The 18102-nt window shown below is 37.5% G+C and overlaps 1 protein-coding gene across 1 annotated transcript in view; it reads right to left on the bottom strand.

Annotated features, from left to right (window-relative positions):
* Zdhhc15 (zinc finger, DHHC-type containing 15) overlaps nucleotides 1-18102 on the bottom strand; it is a 101763-nt gene that overhangs the window by 42161 nt on the left and 41500 nt on the right. The window contains exons 3-5 of the mRNA XM_013028912.1: nucleotides 12450-12544; nucleotides 8571-8691; nucleotides 1538-1607 (exon numbers count right to left, since the gene is read on the bottom strand). Of these exons, the coding sequence (XP_012884366.1) occupies nucleotides 1538-1607; nucleotides 8571-8691; nucleotides 12450-12544 (286 nt within the window). The remainder of the gene's footprint in view (nucleotides 1-1537; nucleotides 1608-8570; nucleotides 8692-12449; nucleotides 12545-18102) is intronic.

The following is an 18102-nucleotide window of genomic DNA, read 5'->3' as shown; positions in this document are numbered from 1 at the left end:
TTCAAGGTATCTCCTCTAGTTTTGTTCAGTACTCAGTTTACTAAAAGTTCAGGGAAAAAAGCCATGGTATAGCCTGAGTTTGCATTAAAGGCAGGCAACATATAGCTGGAACTACTACTCAAGAAGAAAAGCTTCTGTGAATATGAGATATATTAATATAAGAAGAATCATTTAAAAAGCGGGAATAGTCAGGTGTTGGTATCTCATAGCTATAATTTTAGATACTTACGAGGCTGAGATCTGAGGGCCATGGTTCAAAGCCAGCCAGGGCAGAAAAGCCCATGAGACTCTAGTCTCCACCAAAAAGCCAGGTGTAGAGGTGTGGCTCAAGAGGTTGAACACCAGCCTTGAGCAAAAAATGCCAAGCAAGAGCTCAGGGCCCTGAGTTCAAGTTCTAGTACTAGCACAAAAAGGAAAAAAATAAAGCTATAACTGGAGTCAGAAAATAAATAAGGTAGTATTGGGTCATAACAAAACAGAAAATGATTATCTATGGCTCTCTATTGCTATAAGTAAATGGATAAATAAATGGGAAAGAAGAGACACACATCTAGCTCAGAAGAATCTCAAACAATTTATGCAGGTATTTCATCTTCAAGGAGAGGGAATATAACTTCCCATTCCTTCAGTGTGAGCTGTGCATAGTGACTTCATTCCAAGGGGTGTAGCATAGAAAGGAAAGGGTGGAATAATTTTACAGTGGAAAAACCTGAGAAGCAATAGCTCAGCCAGATGATCAAGATTATTATTGCAGTGAAAACTCATGTTTATCAATACCGTTGATTTGATTAAATGAGAATGGAAGCTTTATATCTATGGTCTTCCTTTCGTAATCACATTACCCCTGTCTAATGATCATGAGAAATGGTCAAACAAATTTCAATTTAGGAAAATTCTATAAAACACCGTAATCCTTTGTCCTGAAAACTGTCAAGGTCATCCAAAACAAGTAAAACTGAAGAATCTGTCACAGCATAGAGTAACTAAGGAGACTAAATATAATGTATTTGGGCTGGAATCCTAGAACAGATAAAGGACATTGAGGGAAACTGAGGACATTCTGGGGGTTTGTTATTGTTGTTTTGGGGATATTGGAGTTTGAATCCAAGGCTTTGTGCTTGCTAGGCAGGTACTCTCCTACTTTGGCTATGCCCCCTTGGTATATATAAATATAATTTCAGTTGAAAATAATATATCAATATTGGTTTAATTGTTAACAAGCATAAAATAATAATGAAATGTGTTAATAATAGGGAAACATAGGTCTAGGATAGATGAGAACTATCTACACAATAAATCTATATACATAAAACTGTTCTAAAAAAGGTTATTTTTTAAATGTGGTTTTAGTTCTCTTTCTATCTTTAGAATAGCTTGAATCCTCATCATCCCCGTGAAGGTGTTTGGCATATGCTCATTAGGATGGAAAAGAAATGCTCTTATCTAGGCATGGTTACATGTTAGGATCAGTCATTTTGTTGTCTAGGCAACCATCAGTGGCCAAGCTCAGCCTAGGGAAAATATAGCTGTCACTTACATGGCACAGACAGAACAGTGGTGGCAGCGATCTGGCTTGATCAGATGGCACCGGTCACAGAATCGTACAGCTAAAGGAAAAATAAAATGGTTAGTATTTGTTAGGGATCAATGTAAGATCTAACATTTTACTATTCTATCTGGATATCTTGCAATACAATGACTATACCTAGTTGACCTCATATCAAGCTGACAAACAAAAGGCAATCATATAGAATTGTGGTAGGTATTTTTTTCCCTTGTTGGATAAGTCTTGGTGAGGAGGGGATGAAAGTGAGAGGAAAAGTTTCATATTTGGATCACTAACCATAAGATGTCTTTTTAAAAAATAATCTTAATGGTTATTTTTCCTTTTTATTTTTATTAATTTTTTGTGGTACCAAGGAATCGAACCTAGGGCCTCATGCATGCTAGACAAGCACTTTACCACTGAGCCACATTCTCTACCCCAGATGTTGTATTTTTAAAACTACAAGCAATTGCTTGAATGATGTCAGAAAAACCATTTAGTTTATTTTTATTCTAAATTTCCTGTCTGAAAACAAGGAATCATCATTTATCTCCTGCCTCCAGAGGTTAGAATGTACACAGTGAATAAAACTTTTCTGGTAAAGACAGTGGTTCTTAGAATAACAATTTGTAGCGAAGACAAGGTGAGAGGGTGGGATTAGAAATGTCTTCCTTTAGACTCCACAAATGAGGACAGTCACAGTAACAAAAGACAGACTATATTCTGAACAGAGAGAAGCATTGGGAATCATAAGAGAGGTGACAAACAGCTACAAAGCTTGGAGAAACAGAAAGACAGAGAAAGAAGAGTTGCAGCTCCAACCCCAGTTCCCCAAGGGGAAAGGGAAACTGAAGACAGTCAAACAGTAAACCAGATGCTCCTGGCAAGAGAACTGGCAATTCCACTTTGGAGATAAGCCTGCAGTTCCAGTAAATACTAAACTCAGGGTGAGGATTAGGTGTAACAGTTACTGCTCCTACATAGCAAGCTAGCCTAGGAGAATAAAAAGACTTTCACCACTTCCCTTAGCTTGGGAAAACTATAGTACGGCACCATCTCGAGAGGGGACTTTTCTTGCTTGATATTGAGCTTCTCTGGGACATAAAAACAAGAAACAATCATGGATCAGAGTGTCTGCCATGGTAGCTGGCCATGAGAGGTTGTCATGGAGAGGGAGAAAGTCTGACATAGTAGCAGAGACCTTCGGCACTGTGGCTAGTGGCCTCATCTTGCCTGGTAAGGTGTGAGTCCCATCCCCTGAGGACACAGCATCAATCCCAGGGCTACAGGAGTGCTCAGAGAACAAGCACTGGGTCTCCTGGCTATGAATGCTTGCTGATTGGAGAGTATTGAACCTGAGTCCTGTGACTCATAGGAGTTCCCCAGCCTCCATCCTCATACAGAGTGATGAACTTGTTGAGTGAAGTCTAAAAGCATGGAAACCAGACTGGGAGCTGCCTCTTGCCTACTTGTTTGCTTCCAGGTAAGATACTTACAGAGTTCTGAGCCATGGATGATTTTCCCCAGCCACCTCCCTCCTGCAGGGAGGGTTTGCAAACACAGACATCAGCAGGCAGAAGTGTCTTAGGCCCACCCTCCAACCCCCGGCCCCCAGTTCTCCCCTGCCACTGTAAACCTCAGAGCTCTCTTTTCTCCCCCTCCACACTTTCTTACACATTTGAGGGATATTCCTAGGAACAAAAAACTAGAGTGTTAGTAGAGCAAGTTGCAACCTGCTCAGCCCACAAGGTGTAAAGCTTTTTGCAGCTAGCAAGAGCTCTTAGTGCAAAAAGAAGGGAAGCTTCGAAACTTGAAAGCAGTCTACAAGCAGACAAAATGACCCTTGAGGAAGTGGTGCTGTGGCTCAGAGTGGTGGTGGACTGCTAGCCTTGAGCAGAAAAAGCTCAAGGACAGCACCCAGGCCCTGAGTTCAAGCCCCAAGACTGTCAAAAATGAAATGACTGACCTTTGACCAACCCCATCCTAAGCTCACAGATAGCAGCAACCTGAACACTAGGAACTATAAAAGACTGAAACAAAATTTTCTTTATATGAGTAGTGGGTGACAGTCCCAAATAGCAAGTCTAGCTACTGGGCTATGCTCCTAGTCCAGTGGTGAGGAATAGCACTTCATTCGTGAAATTATTCTATCCTGCCTAAATATTAAGAACATTTCGAGTAAAAGACTATGGTGATTAACATTTCCAACAATAACTTGGCCTCGGATGCCCAAATACCAAAGTCAAAACATAAGAAATATGACAAACGGATAATGGGTCACTTTGCTATCCCACTCTAACCAAAAAAAATCCAGACTAAAAGAATCAAGCTAGGAACTTCAGATTTAAATGATACAATAGAGAAAATGGACTTACAGGCACCTACAGAGTATTCCATTCAACATTCACAGGATATACATACTTCTTAGCAGCCCATGGAACTTTCTCCTAAAGAGATCATATTTTATGGCATACCACAAATCTTAACAATTACAAGAAATTGGAATAACTTCCTGTATGGTATCATTCCACTATGGAATAAAAACTAGAAATTAACAGCAAGGGAAACTACAGAAAACACTGAAACACATGGAGACTGAACAATACAATGTTCAATGTTCAGTGAGTTGTCAAAGGAATACAGAGAGCTCTTTTTAAAGTCCTAGAATCAAATGAAAATGAAAATACTACTTACTAGAGCTTTGGGGCACAACAAAAGCAGTGCTAAGATGAAAGTCTATAGCTATGAGCACATACATTAAAAAATAAGATCTCAAATAAATAATGATGAACTTCAGGATCCCAGAAAAACATGAACAAGCCAAACCCAAAACCAATAAGAGATCAGGACAGAGACTAATCTTAGTGAAATGGAGACTAAAAGAATGCTATGAAGAATCAATGAAACAAACCAAAAGAAAGAGGGAGGAGACACAGTTCAATAAAATTAGAGATGAGAAAGGGGATATCACAAGAAATGCTAATAAAATTCAAAGATCACTAAGGAATACTCTCAAAACCTGTATTTTAATACCGGAAAATCAAGAAGAGGAAAGAGGAAGTGGAGGTGTGGCTCAGGTGGTAGAATGCCAGCCTTGAGTAAAAAAGCCAAGCAAGAGCATATGAAGCCCTGAGTTCAAGCCCCAGTATCAATACCAAAATAAGGAGGGAAAAGAAAAGAAAATCAAAGCCGGGCGCTGGTGGCTCACGCCTGTAATCCTAGCTACTCAGGAGGCTGAGATCTGAGGATCGCGGTTCAAAGCCAGCCCGGGCAGGACAGACCGTGAGACTCCTACCTCCAATAAACCACCAGAAAACCAGAAGTGGCGCTGTAGCTCAAGTGGTAGAGCGCTGGCCAGCTCCACGACCGACAAAAAAAAAAACAAGAAAAGAAAATCAAGAAGAAATGGGTAAATTGCTAGATACATATGAACTACAAGAATTGAGCCAAGAAATTTTTTAACAGGCCATGGGATTGAAGCAGGAATAAAGAATATGTATATAGAAGTGGCACTGTGGCTCAAGTGGTAGAGAGCTAACCTTGAGCTGAAGAGCTGAGGGAAAGTGCCCAGGCTCAGAGTTCAAGCCCCATGACAGACCAAAAAAAAAAAAAGAATATGTATATACAAGGAGCTCAAAAAATTAAACCCCAAAAGAATATACACTTCAATTAATAAATGGATAAGTGAATTGAACAGATATTCCTCAAGAAATACAAATGGCTGTTAAATACATGGAGAAATATGCTCATGTTCAACATCTTTGGTCATAAAGGAAACATATCAATACTTAGATTCTATTCTATCTCGCTCCAGTCAGAAGCGATACTCACAAGACAATATGTTGGAAATAAACTTTACAACTTGGGAGGGGGTGAGGGAGGAAAAGTAGGAGAAAAATGAGGGAGGGGGTAACAATGTTCGACAAGAAATGCACTCATTATCTTACGTATGTAACTGTAATCCTTCTGTGCAACACCTTGACAATAAAATTAAATTTAAAAAAAGAAAAGAAACAAATATGCCAGTGAGGATACAGGGGGAAGTGACTCTTTCACACTACTGATGGGAAAATAAATTAGTGCAGCCACTATGGAAATCAGAATGGATATTCCTCAAGAAACTAAAAGAAAAACTACCACTGGGTGCCGGTGGCTCATGCCTATAAACCTAGCTACTCAGGAGGCTGAGGTCTTAAGATCGTGGTTCGAAGCCAGCTCGGGCAGGAAAGTCCATGAGATTCTCATCTCCAATAAATTACCAAAAAGCTGAAAGTGGAGTTGTGGCTCAAGTGGTAGAGTGCTATCTTTGAGCAAAAGAGGTTCAGGCACAGTGTCCAGGCCCCAAGTTCAAGCCCCAGGACTGGCAAAAAAACAACAACCCATAATTACCATATGGTCAGTTCTTGGGTATATAGCCAAAAGAGTATAAGTCAGCATATAATCAAGGTATCTATACACCTATGTTTATAGCAGTACTATTTATAACCAAGCTATGGAATCAGCCCTAGGTGCACACGGACTGAAGAACTGATAACAAAAACATGGTATATGCGCACCCTAGACTATTGTTGAGCCACAAAAATAATGAAATACCATCATTTGTGGCAACATGGATGGAAATGGAGATCATTATGGTAATATATATATATATATATATATATGATATACACCAAAAGATAAATGCTTCATGTTCTTGCTTAAATGATGAAGAGTTTAAAAAAGGTCAATTTCATAGAAATAAGGAGAACAATGATTGCTGAAAGTCAGGTAGCAAAATACAGTCACATCAGAGGGATAAATTCTGATGTTCTACAATACAGTCAGGTGAGCATCCATCTAACAACTTATTTTTAAAAGAACTATAATTAAGGAGTTTGAAGGTATCTAGCACAAAAATGATCAATGTTTAAGGAGGCAGAAATGCTAATTTCCTTGATTTGATATTACACACTGTACATATGTCTTGATTACCAGGCCATACCCCATACATATGATATAAAATAATGTCAATAACAAAAAGACAAACACATGTTAGACATTAAATAAACATATCTCTAAGCCAAATTTACTAGCACATAGCCTCTGCTCTATCACATTATTTTGTTTACTAATGCCTGAAATTAACTTATATAGGTATTTCTATCAAATTCTGTATTCTCAATTCTCAGAATGCCTCAATTGCAACAATCACTTAAAAATAATTTTAGGGAAGTTTTCAAACATCCACTAAAACTAGAGGTAATAGTACATAACCCCGTGGATCATGAACTGGCTTCAACAATTATCAACATTGCCTCTTTTTTATTTCATCTGTTTTTTCCTTTGCTTTTTTATTTGAACATTTAAAATGTATCCCAGACAATGTGTTACTTCCAACCACAAACATTACAGTGTTTATTAAGGTTTTTCAAAATTCTCCTTGAGATTTATTCATATTGAATTTTTCATAGTTGCTCTGATATCACAGCTATAACATTAAGTTCTTAGTATGATCTATTACCTATATCACATCAAAAAGCCTCCATTTGTCATTTGGTATCATAATATTTTATAATAAGTAATATTATTCATAATTACTTATAAATATTATACTATATTAACAAAAAATAGTATGATATATAACATTATTGTATTACATTATTTATTTATGATGTTTATAAAAATAAATAATAAAATATTTAATAATAAAATCATAATAAATATTTGTTATAATAATGGAACATAAGTCTCTGACAGTATACTTTCCAAAGCCCCACAATCTTCTGAATTATTTGGAATATTAGGATGACCTAACAGAATAGCCTTGATTTTCAGATTTACAAGGTGGAGAACTGGTTGTGGAAACACCATTCCAGTCATGACGATAAATTGTAAAGATAAAATTCTATAGTAGGTATTTTCGCAAGAAAAATGAAAGCATATTTTTGTTTAAATACTTGCACAAGGATGTTCATAGCAAATTGTCTTATATTAGTTAAGCACTGGAAACAATCCAAATGTCTATTTCAAAATAGTGGTTGTCTATGTTTATGAGGATTGATTGGGAAGGGGTATGGTGGAAATTTATGGGGTAATGATAGTGTTTATAGGGGTTACAGAAGTGTGTTTGGTTATACAAATTAGTTTATTTAAAAAATAAAAGATTGAGTTGTGCATTCAAAATGTGTGTGTGTTTTGAATACAAATTTTATACCCCCCACAAAAACTGAAACATATTTTGGTGGATGTGTACTGACATCTGCCATTTGCTTCTTCTTTTTTTTTTTTTTTTGGTTGGTTGTGGGCTTGAACTCTGGGCCTGGGCGCTGTCCCTCAGCTCTTCAACTCAAGGCTAGTGCTCAACTACTTGAGTCACAGCACCACTTCTGGCTTTTTCTGTTTATGTGGTGCTGAGAAATCGAACCCAGGGCCTCATGCATGCAAGGCAAGCGCTCTACCACTGAGCCACCTTCCCAGCACCCTGCTATTTGCTTTTAAATATATCAGAAAAATAAGATGGCTTGAGGAAAGACGGGTGGAAGGGTAGAATATGAACAGATAGACAATAAAATAATATGCTGAAATGTAAGCAGTAGAATTATCACAGTTAATTATAGTTCTCTTCAACTTTTATGTGTGTGTGAAAAATTTTAATAAAATGTTGAGGAAAAAAATTCCATGGTAGTTTTCAGAAAACAAGACAAAAAGAGGGCCTGCCTGACAAGATAGAAGGCTTAAATATTTCTAAGATCTTTACTGAGTTGCTTTCCCTAGATGACTTCCAGTGTCTGGTGCTGGTGGCTCACACCTGTGATTCTAGCTACTCAGGAGGCTGAGATATGAGGATCGCAGTTCAAAGCCAGCCCAGGCAGGAAAGTCTGTGAGGCTCTTATCTCTAATTAACCACCAGAAAAACCAGAAGTGGCACTGTGGCTCAAGTGGTAGAGCACTAGCTTTGAGCTGAAGAGCTCAGGGACAGTGCCCAAGCCCAGAGTTCAAGCCCCACAACAGACAAACATATATATGAGACTTCCAAGAAACTGACCTCCACTTCCAGTTCTTGTGTACACTGGGAGCTTCTTGGCCATATCAATAAGCATCTGCTTCTGGACCTCGGGTCTCTCTTCATTTTCATAGCGCTCCTTGTCTGTATAGGACAAGTGGAACTGGAAGCAGAAGTGATAAGGCAACACTTCATTTTTCAGGATTCACAGAAATGATTGAAAACAACTACCTAAATCAGATCTTTGAACAACTAACTTCCAGTTTAACAAAATAAATACCAGGAAGCTAGAATATGTGTGGCCAGTGGAGGGGTGAAGTTAAGGGAAGGAAGGCCAGACACAAAGGGAGGGAAAGGGTGAGAGAATATGATGGTAATACTCAATGTACACATGCGAAAATGGAACCGGGTAACTTGAGAGGATGGGTGTGGTTGGGAGAGATAGGGAAGAATGATGAAGTGATGACATTGATCGTGATGCATTGTACTTACAAACTGACATGCTGAATGGAAACTCCTTTGTACAACTACTTAAAGATAATTTTTTCAAATGTATTTATTGTTATGGTAAAGGCGATGTACAGAGGGGTAACAGTTACATAAGTCAGGCAATGAGTACATTTCTTTTTGAACAATGTCACCCCTTCCCTCTCTCTCTCCCAGTTTTTCCCTCCTGTCTCCACCCACAAGTTGTATAGCTCATTTATATCACTGCTGCATTTGTTCACCCTTTGTGGTCCCCCTTACCTTCCCCAAACAGATAAACTTATGTAGAAGACAAAAAGTACAAAAATCAAAAACAGTGACAAAGGAGAGAAAAAAGCCAGAAAATTACAACAAAAACAAAGGACAAAATAACAAAAAAAAAATCCCTCTTGCCTCCATTTCTTGGAGTTCATTTTGATAAATATCACTTTTTATGTTTTATTGTAAAAAATAGTATTGATAAATATCCTTTTATATGATCACACACTCATAACTATTGAGCCCTTATGATCCTTGTTTGCTAATCTTGTCAAAGGCAGGCCAATGATTTACCAATGTAATACAAATTTGAAAACTTCCTTTAATGTATGCCAAAGAGTGACAAAGGTGAAAAAGAGTCTGTGGTCAAAATTCTTATCTTTAAATGTCATCCTTACTACTTAAGAGTTAGGGGAAAAAAACACTGAAAAATTAGACACTTTTTATGCTTCATTTGTGAAGCAAAGAAAATAATGACTACCTCACAACATTGGTGTCAATGTGCTAGATAATAGCAGGTAATTTAAACTTGTATTTTGTACTCCCATTTTGGAGAGGGAGGTTATTTAAAAATAGTTGATACTGCCAATCTTTCTAATTTCTCTAGTTAACATGCACTAGGATCTTATGGTGATGCTAGTTAGAATTTTCGTGATTTCTAATAACATTGAACACCTTGTCATGCCATTACTGACCATTTGGATATTCTCTTGTAAAATGTCTACAAGCCTTTTGTTAAAAAGGTAAAGAAGCCAGGTCTTGGGGGCTCATGCCTGTAATCCTAGCTACTGACTCAGAAGGCTGAGATCTGAGGATTGTGGTTCCAAGTCAGACTTGCTAGGAAAGACTGTGAGACTCTTATCTCCAACTAACCATCAAAAAGCTGGAGGTGGGGCTGTGGCTCAAGTGGCAGAGTGCTAACCTTGAGCAAAAAAGCTAATGTTGAGGACAATGTTCAGATACTGAATTCAAGCCACTGTATTGGCACACACACACACAAAAAACAGTAACTAAATATAAGTTAATATAAAAAACTTCAGTTATTTTTTTCTTAGAAGAACAATTATACTGAGTAGCACAAGACCATATTTTTAAATTTAATTTTTAATTGCGATAATTAAATGTAGCACCATGTGGTAGCACTTTAACTTTTGAGATGTCTTTGTGAATGTAATTTCCTTATGGCACACTGTACCTATTTTTTGAAGGGTGCAGGCAGAGCTGTTTCTACTTGTATGTGATGAATATCTTATGATGAATGAATATCATTCAACAAGTTGTCTTTGGTGTGAAATACAACCCTATCATAGATGCACTATTTCTGGCAGTAACCAAGCCTTATTGAGCAATAGAACATAGTGAGCCAATAAAATGTATTTTGGCTGAAACTATTGGCAATAGATTAGAATCTTCTTTTTGCTAGAGAAATTCACATTGCGGCTATTTTAAATAGACCTAAAGTACTTGCCCATACATATTACAAAGTAAAAGTGATAAAAAAAAAAAAAGCATAGTATCAAGTAGATATTTGCAGTACTTGGCTAAGTCCTGTCATTATTTCCCTCAGTTTAGGCCTGTAAAATTCCCGATCACTCAGCCACTCATTCTACTGGCCAAGAAGCTTCATAAATAATATGAAGGAAATCAGTATTTTTAATAAGCTAAAATTCACGTCACAAAGCGCATTCCATTTTAAGGGGTACAGTCCATAGTGTACAATACAGTGAGTGACATGTGGTACAAATGTCACCACTATCTAGTTCTAGAACATTTCCTCACCCCAAGAGGAAATGCTACTCATTAAGCAATCTCCATTGCTCCTTATGCTCAGCCACTGCCAACCAGTAATCTACATTTTAACTATGGATTTGCCTTTCTAAATATTTCATGACAGTGTAATCAAAATGGTGTGGCATTTGGTGTTTGATGTTTTTCAGTTAGCATAATGTTTTCAAGGTTCATCCATTGTGTAACACATGTGAATACTGTATTCCTTTTCATGGCCAAATAATATTTCACTGTATGTACAGACTTCCATTTCTTCCTCCATATTTCCCTATTGATGGACATGGGTTGCTTTTATCTTTCAGGTATAATGATTAATGCTGATGTGAACAATTGTGCATAACTACTTGAGTACATGATTTCAATTATTTTGAGGAAATCACCTGGCAACTCTACATTTAAGTTTATGAGAAATTACACAGCTTTTTCCTCACCAGCTGTAACATTTAATTAATACACCTAGGATCAACTTAGGAGGATTCTGATTTCATTACATCCTCACCAACACTCGTTAGTATTCATTTGTTCTTTCATTCATTCATTCAATTTTGGCCTTCCTAGTGGTTGTGAACTTGTATCTTATCACAGTCTTAATACACATCTCTTTAAATGACTAATAGGCAACTTTTCATGTACTATTAGACATTTGTATATATTATTTGGAGGAGAAATGTCTATTCAAGTCTTTGCCCTGTTTTTAAATTGGTTTCTTTTTGTTGAGTTGTAAGAAGTCTTTCTACATTTGAACACTTGACATATCAAATGTATTTATGGCAAATATTTTCTCCTGTTCTTTCAATGGTCTTTTCATTTTGATAGTGGTTTTTGTTTTGGCAAGTTTTTTGTTTTTGTTTTTTGCCAGTACCCAGGACCTTATACTTACTCAGCTTGCTTGCTTATTTGGCATTCTACCACCAGAGCTATGCCTCCTGGCTGGCTTTTGGCTGGTTATTCTGAAGGTAGAATCTTGAAGACTTTTCTTCCTGGACTGGCTTCAAACCTTAATCCTCCAAGTCTCAGACTCCTAAGTAGCTACGATTCCAGGCTTGAGCTGGTAACAGCCAGCAGTTGATAGTGTTTTTGATGTTTAAAAGAAATAAATTTTTGTAATGTCAGATTAATTTAGTGTCTTCTTATCACCTTTACCTATCCTGGGCCAGGCATGATAGTGACTATGGTCACAGATACTTGGGAAGACTGAGGTAGGAAAATCAGTTGAGTCCCAGTTTGAAGCCAGCCTGGATAAGATAGTAAGACCTCAAGAAAAAAAGATAACCTTCACTTTCTTTTGTAATGGAAGGTTATTTGTTCCTCTTTTTGTCCTCTTCTGGCTTTATTGGTGTCCCTCATTTTCTCTGTTCTTAGACTTTGTGAAGTAAGCAATAGTCTTACCTTTTGGTTGGGCTGCTGTGGGAGCGTAAAGATAGACTTCCAGTAGGTCCAGGCAAAAAATACGAAGATGGCATGGTAGAGTATGAGGTAGATAACTGAAATTTAAAAAAAAAATCAGTGTTTATGCTTTTCATCCATTTTTAAGAAACCAAAAAATTGTCATATTCAGTGATGAATGTGTATGTTATTTCCCTATTGCCAAGGATTTTCCAGTATTATAAAAAATGATCATTGCTACTGGCTTCCTATGCAGTGACAGAAATAAATAATGTCAAATTCTTTTTTTTTTTTTTTGCCAGTTCTGGGACTTGAACTCTGGGCCTAGGTGTTATCCCTGGGCTTCTTTTGCTCAAAGCTAGCCACTCTACCACTTGAGCCACAGCACTACTTTTGGCTTTTTCAGAGTAGTTTACTGGAGATAAGAATCTCTAGGATTTTCCTGCCTGGGCTGGCTTTGAACTGAAATCCTCAGATCTCAGCTTCCTGAGTAGCAAGGATTACAGGCGTGAGCCACCAGTGCCCAGTGAATCATGTCAAATTCTGAACCAGAGACTTTCTTAAAGTTGTATCCTCTAAAATAAGTTGCCATGAGAGTCTTTGAGTAAATGGAGGACATGTCCTTTGTAATAATATAGGAGAAGCTAATTTAACTAATTGTAATTATCTTTGCCACTGCAGGTGCTGAAATGTAATGATAATATAATCTGCACAGCACTTTAGAGATTTCAACATACTTTCATATATGTTATCTCATTTTTATTTTCTAAATAACATTGTGATATAGATAAAAGTATGGGGTCATTAGTTGTCTACCAGTGGTGATTGATTTATCTAAGTCATAGTCAATAATGTCACCAGTTTTTCAATACCGTACTTCTGACTCGAAATTTGAGGTTCTTTTCAATAAGCTACAGAATACACAATCCAAAAGTGTGAGTTAGCCGGGCATCAGTGGCTCATTCCTGTAATTCTAGCTACTCAAGAGACAGAAATCTGAGAATCGCAATTCAAAGCCAGCCAGGGCAGGAAAGTCTGGGAGACTCAGCTCCAATAAACTACCAAAAAAACCAGAAGTGGCACTGTGTCTCAAAATGGAAGAGCGCTAGCTTTGCACAAAAGAACTCAGGGACAGTGCCAAGGCCTTGAGTTCAAGCCCCATGACCAACAAGAAAAAAGTACAAGTTATACCTGTGAACCAGATATACAAGTCATCCATTGCTTTTCTTTTCATAAACTTAAGTCTCTTGGACAGCTCATCTGATTTTAAGAGTTTTGGTATCCTATGCAGCTAGGGCTTGGGGGAGCTGGTTTGTATGCAGCTGGTGTCTTTACTGCTGAGGGTTGTGGGAACAGAGTTTAAGTGACCAGGGTCTGTGGGTCCCATGTCTACGGGGATGGGTTCTGTGAGGCCAAGTCTACATGGCTGGAGCTCCTGGGATGACATAGACATGTCTGAAATCTCTAGGGCCCTCATCTAGACAATGCCCAGGATCAGTGGGGCTGAGAATACCAAAATAATGAGAGTGAGTCCCTCAATGGCATGTTCTTATACTTCATTAGAAAGACTCAAGCAAATGATGTGACTCAAGAGCAAATTAATAGAGCTGAATCTCTTGTACATTTATGGATCAAGTGCGGGAAAGAAAAAAACCTTCCCAAAGCTCCAAGTTCCACCATTTAAGAGTTTCATATGTTCTTGATTTTTTTTATTGTGAAAATACTATACAGAGGGCTTACAATTACATGGGTAAGGTAATGAGTCTTATAAAGCATTGTTGCCTCCTCCTTTGTTTCCCTTTCCCATCCCTTGTACATCTCATTGTTGCAATGGGTCCACCTGTATCCCCATTTAAACAATTTGTTTTTTCCCTTCCCCTCCACAAATTATACCAACATCAAATACAGTGAAAACAGGGGTTATACCATGGGGGAGGGACATACAAAGCAACAAAAAAAATAATCTTATAAATATGTTAGAAACAATCGCAAGAAAGAAAAAAAATATTTGAATCATTATCTTGGGGTTCATTTCGCCTGTTCTTGATTTTTGTAATTATAAAGTGTCAAATTCAAACACTATAAAATAAAAGCAAAAAAAAACCCAAACAAGTGTTCACCCCATTCACAACTAAAGCAAAACACTCCCTCGTGTTAGGTGTGTATCATTCCAGATCTTCTCATTTTTATGTGCCTATATAAATATACTCACACTATAAACATGGAATTTCTTTGGAGCTTACTTTAAATTGGAGATTATTTCACTTAATATGACTTGGGGAACAGTGACCTTTCTCACTCTCTTTTTAAAAGGTTGCAAGGGATTCTATTTCCTGAGTGTACTCTAATTTATTAAAACAGCCTGTCTTGGGTGAAAGTTTATTTTCCCTTGTTCTTGCTAACATAAATAATGCTTCAATAAATAATTTGTGCATATGTTATTAGCACACATATAAAGAGCATCTATAAGATCAATTTCCTGAAGAAGACTTTCCAGGCCAAAGGGTATGCCTTTTGGTAGATATTGACAAACTGCCACTAAGAAAAGTTGTATTTGATTTGCATTCTTTTTAAATTAAATGCTTTTTATTATCTTTATGTAGCTTTACAAAGGAGCTGCCATTCAACAAAGCAGCTTATAAACACTGCATCTTGATCAATTTTAACCTTTTCAACATTCTCATCTTACCGTTCCCAATCCACTCCTTCCCTCACTTTTCTTAATGTTGTATTAATATGTATTGAAATTGTGTTTGCCATGTAACAAAGCAGTGTATGTACTGGGATTTGAACTCAGGGTCTTGAGTTTGCTGGGCAGGCACTCTCTCACTTGAGCCACACCTCCAGCCACTTTGATTTACATTATTATCAATGAGAATGCTCTCCTTCCACAGTACAGATGACTTTATGAATATGATCAGATCTTTTTTTATTTTAGGCAAGTCCTTTATATTGTTTCTTTATGTGTAATCTTGTTATGGTTTTGTTTCTTTGACTTGATAAGGATTGAATAGGGAAAATTCCATAATTATCTTTTTTAATATTAATTTTTTATTGTGAAAATACTGTACAGAGGGGTTACAATTACATGAGCAAGGTAATGAGTACATTTCTTATCATTTCTTATCAAGCATTGTTGCCTCCTTCTTTGTTTCCCCTTACCATCCCTGCCCTCCCATCTCCTCCCCCCCTGCCAAAGTTGTAAAGTTCATTTTTCGACATAACGTCTTGCACATCTCATTCTTGCAATGGGTCCAACTTGTATACCCATTTAAACAATTTGTTTTTTCCCTTCCCCTCCACAAATTATACCAACCTCAAATACAGTGAAAACAGGGGTTATACCGTTGGGGAGGGACATACAAAGCAACAAAGAAATCATCTTATAAATATGTTAGAAACAATAGCAAGAAAAAAAACAATCTGAGTCCTTATCTTGGGGTTCATTTTGCCTAACATCAACTTGTCTGACCGTTTCTGCTTGTCTCAGATATATACTAGTTATTGCAAATAAGGGAAACCATGGGACCTATGTTTCTTTGGGCCAGGCTTACTTCACAATATAATTTTTTCCAATTCTCCATTATTATCTAAGTAATCTTACGCTCCTTCAGTATGAAATGGGAATTTGGGACCTTTGTTTTCAAAATGATCAGGAAAAGCAAATTGTATTTTTTACCTTCTCATTATGCATTTCCAGGGTAATGAGGGTAACCAATTTGGATCCCCTGAATCACTGAGAACTAAGTTTTTACACATTTGTGTAAAGTTCTTACACTTTTTTTTTGCCAGTCCTAGGACTTGAACTCAGGGCCTGGGCCCTGTCCCTCCATTTTTTCACTCAAGGCTAATGCTCTACTACTTGGGGCACAACTCCACATCTCACAGATTTTACTGCCCAGGTTCATTTTGAACCCCAATGCTCAGATCTCAGCCTCCAGAGTAACTAGGATTACAGGCATGAGCCACCAGTGCTTGGCTCTACTTGACAGTGTTTTAAGGGCATTAACCACATTTTTTATTCCAATAATAGATGGAATATCAGTGGCTTTTGCTTGATCCAGTTTAACTATACAACAAGAAACAGCTGTGTCTCATTCTTGTACTCCAAGCATTTGTATAAACTTTGGATTTTTTTTAACAGATGAGTGGAAAGTGAGGGATCTTGAGGCTAAATGACAAATCACGGGCATTCAGCAGATTGCTATAAGAGGGACTAGACTGCAGATTACATAAAAATCTTAGAGTTGGGAAGGGGTATAGAGATAATACACTTCTTATTTTACAGAGAGGGAACGAAAGCACAGAAAGGTCAAGAGATTTGATCACAGCTACCCAGTAAGTTATAGAAACAGTAGAGCCAGAACTCAGGCTTCTTCATTACCTGTCCAGATCACCCTTCCTTAGAGCAGTAACTGTCTGATTTCAGCTTGCCTCACCATCACCCAGAAAGGTTATTAGAATGCATATTGCCAATCCTTTTACCAAAGATTCTAAATTAGTCATCGGAAATGGAGCCCAAGAATCTAGCTTATACTCCTCCCAGGTCTCTCTGAAGTAGTACCATGAGAAATGGGGCCTTAGAGGCAGGCAATTTGCCCAATCTGCCATCACAAGAAGAAAGCTCTTCTTCAACATTATGAGTAGGCAATTAGTTAATCTCTGCCAATACCCTGAATCGACTATTATTTATAAGCAAGTCTGGTTATTTATATTCCCCCCCCCTTTTCCTCCTCCTGCTTCCCTAAGCTATGGTCTCAAATACAGGCGACTCCATTCTTTCTCTGCTTTAAACTATGAAACTATGCAACATATTTCTTTATAATTATCTTACATACATAGAATTATTATCTTTATAAATTGCAAGGAGGGAAACATTTTATTTGCACTGCTTTATTGTTATATTTTTAATATAATTTTGTTATTATTAAGGTGTTGTACAGAGGGCTTACCCATTTCATAAGTTAGGGAATGAGTACACTTCTTTTTGGACAATGCCATGCCTTCCTTTGCTTCCCCCCCCAGTTTCCCCTCCCATTCCTGCCCACAAGTTACACAGTTCATTTTCCACATAGTATATATTGAATACCATGAGTGCATTTGTTCACCTGGAACCTTTCTTTTTAAGTATGATGCTCTGGTGAGGTTTCAGATCACCAGAAAAGCCCAACAGAGTATGAACCCTACCTCTGAACTGTTACTACTCATTGGCATTGGAGTGAAATGGAAAATATCTTTTTTTAGGTAAACAGGTAGAGTAGAATATTTCACTTACATGGTATAATTACAGTCATGGGGCATCAGAAGCCTCAGAAGCATGTTACCACATGATAAACCATACACCTTTCAAGTGTCTTTTTCCTCTTTCCTCTAGAGGATGCAAAGGCTTGCAAGAGGAACAGAAATCATTCATAAGGAACAAAACCAAACACCAATGAAAGCCTCCAAACCACACAGGCAGTTGTTCTGTGTTTAGTCACTGTGTTATAATGGGAACAGTCCCTTCTGATAATAGCTTCTACACTAACGACTTGAGCTCGTTTCCTAAGATAATTCATGAACAACGTGATAAAGAAAATTGCAGAATCTGAAACTGTATGGTGTAAGAAGCATGAAGTTGTCATTAGCAACATCTTTGGACAGCACGCTCCCTTTG

Source organism: Dipodomys ordii, unplaced genomic scaffold (assembly GCF_000151885.1).
Source record: "Dipodomys ordii isolate 6190 unplaced genomic scaffold, Dord_2.0 Scaffold116, whole genome shotgun sequence".
NCBI lineage: Eukaryota > Metazoa > Chordata > Mammalia > Rodentia > Heteromyidae > Dipodomys > Dipodomys ordii.
The sequence above is the reverse complement of the archived record's forward strand: the minus strand, read 5'-3'. Positions and strand labels throughout refer to the sequence as shown.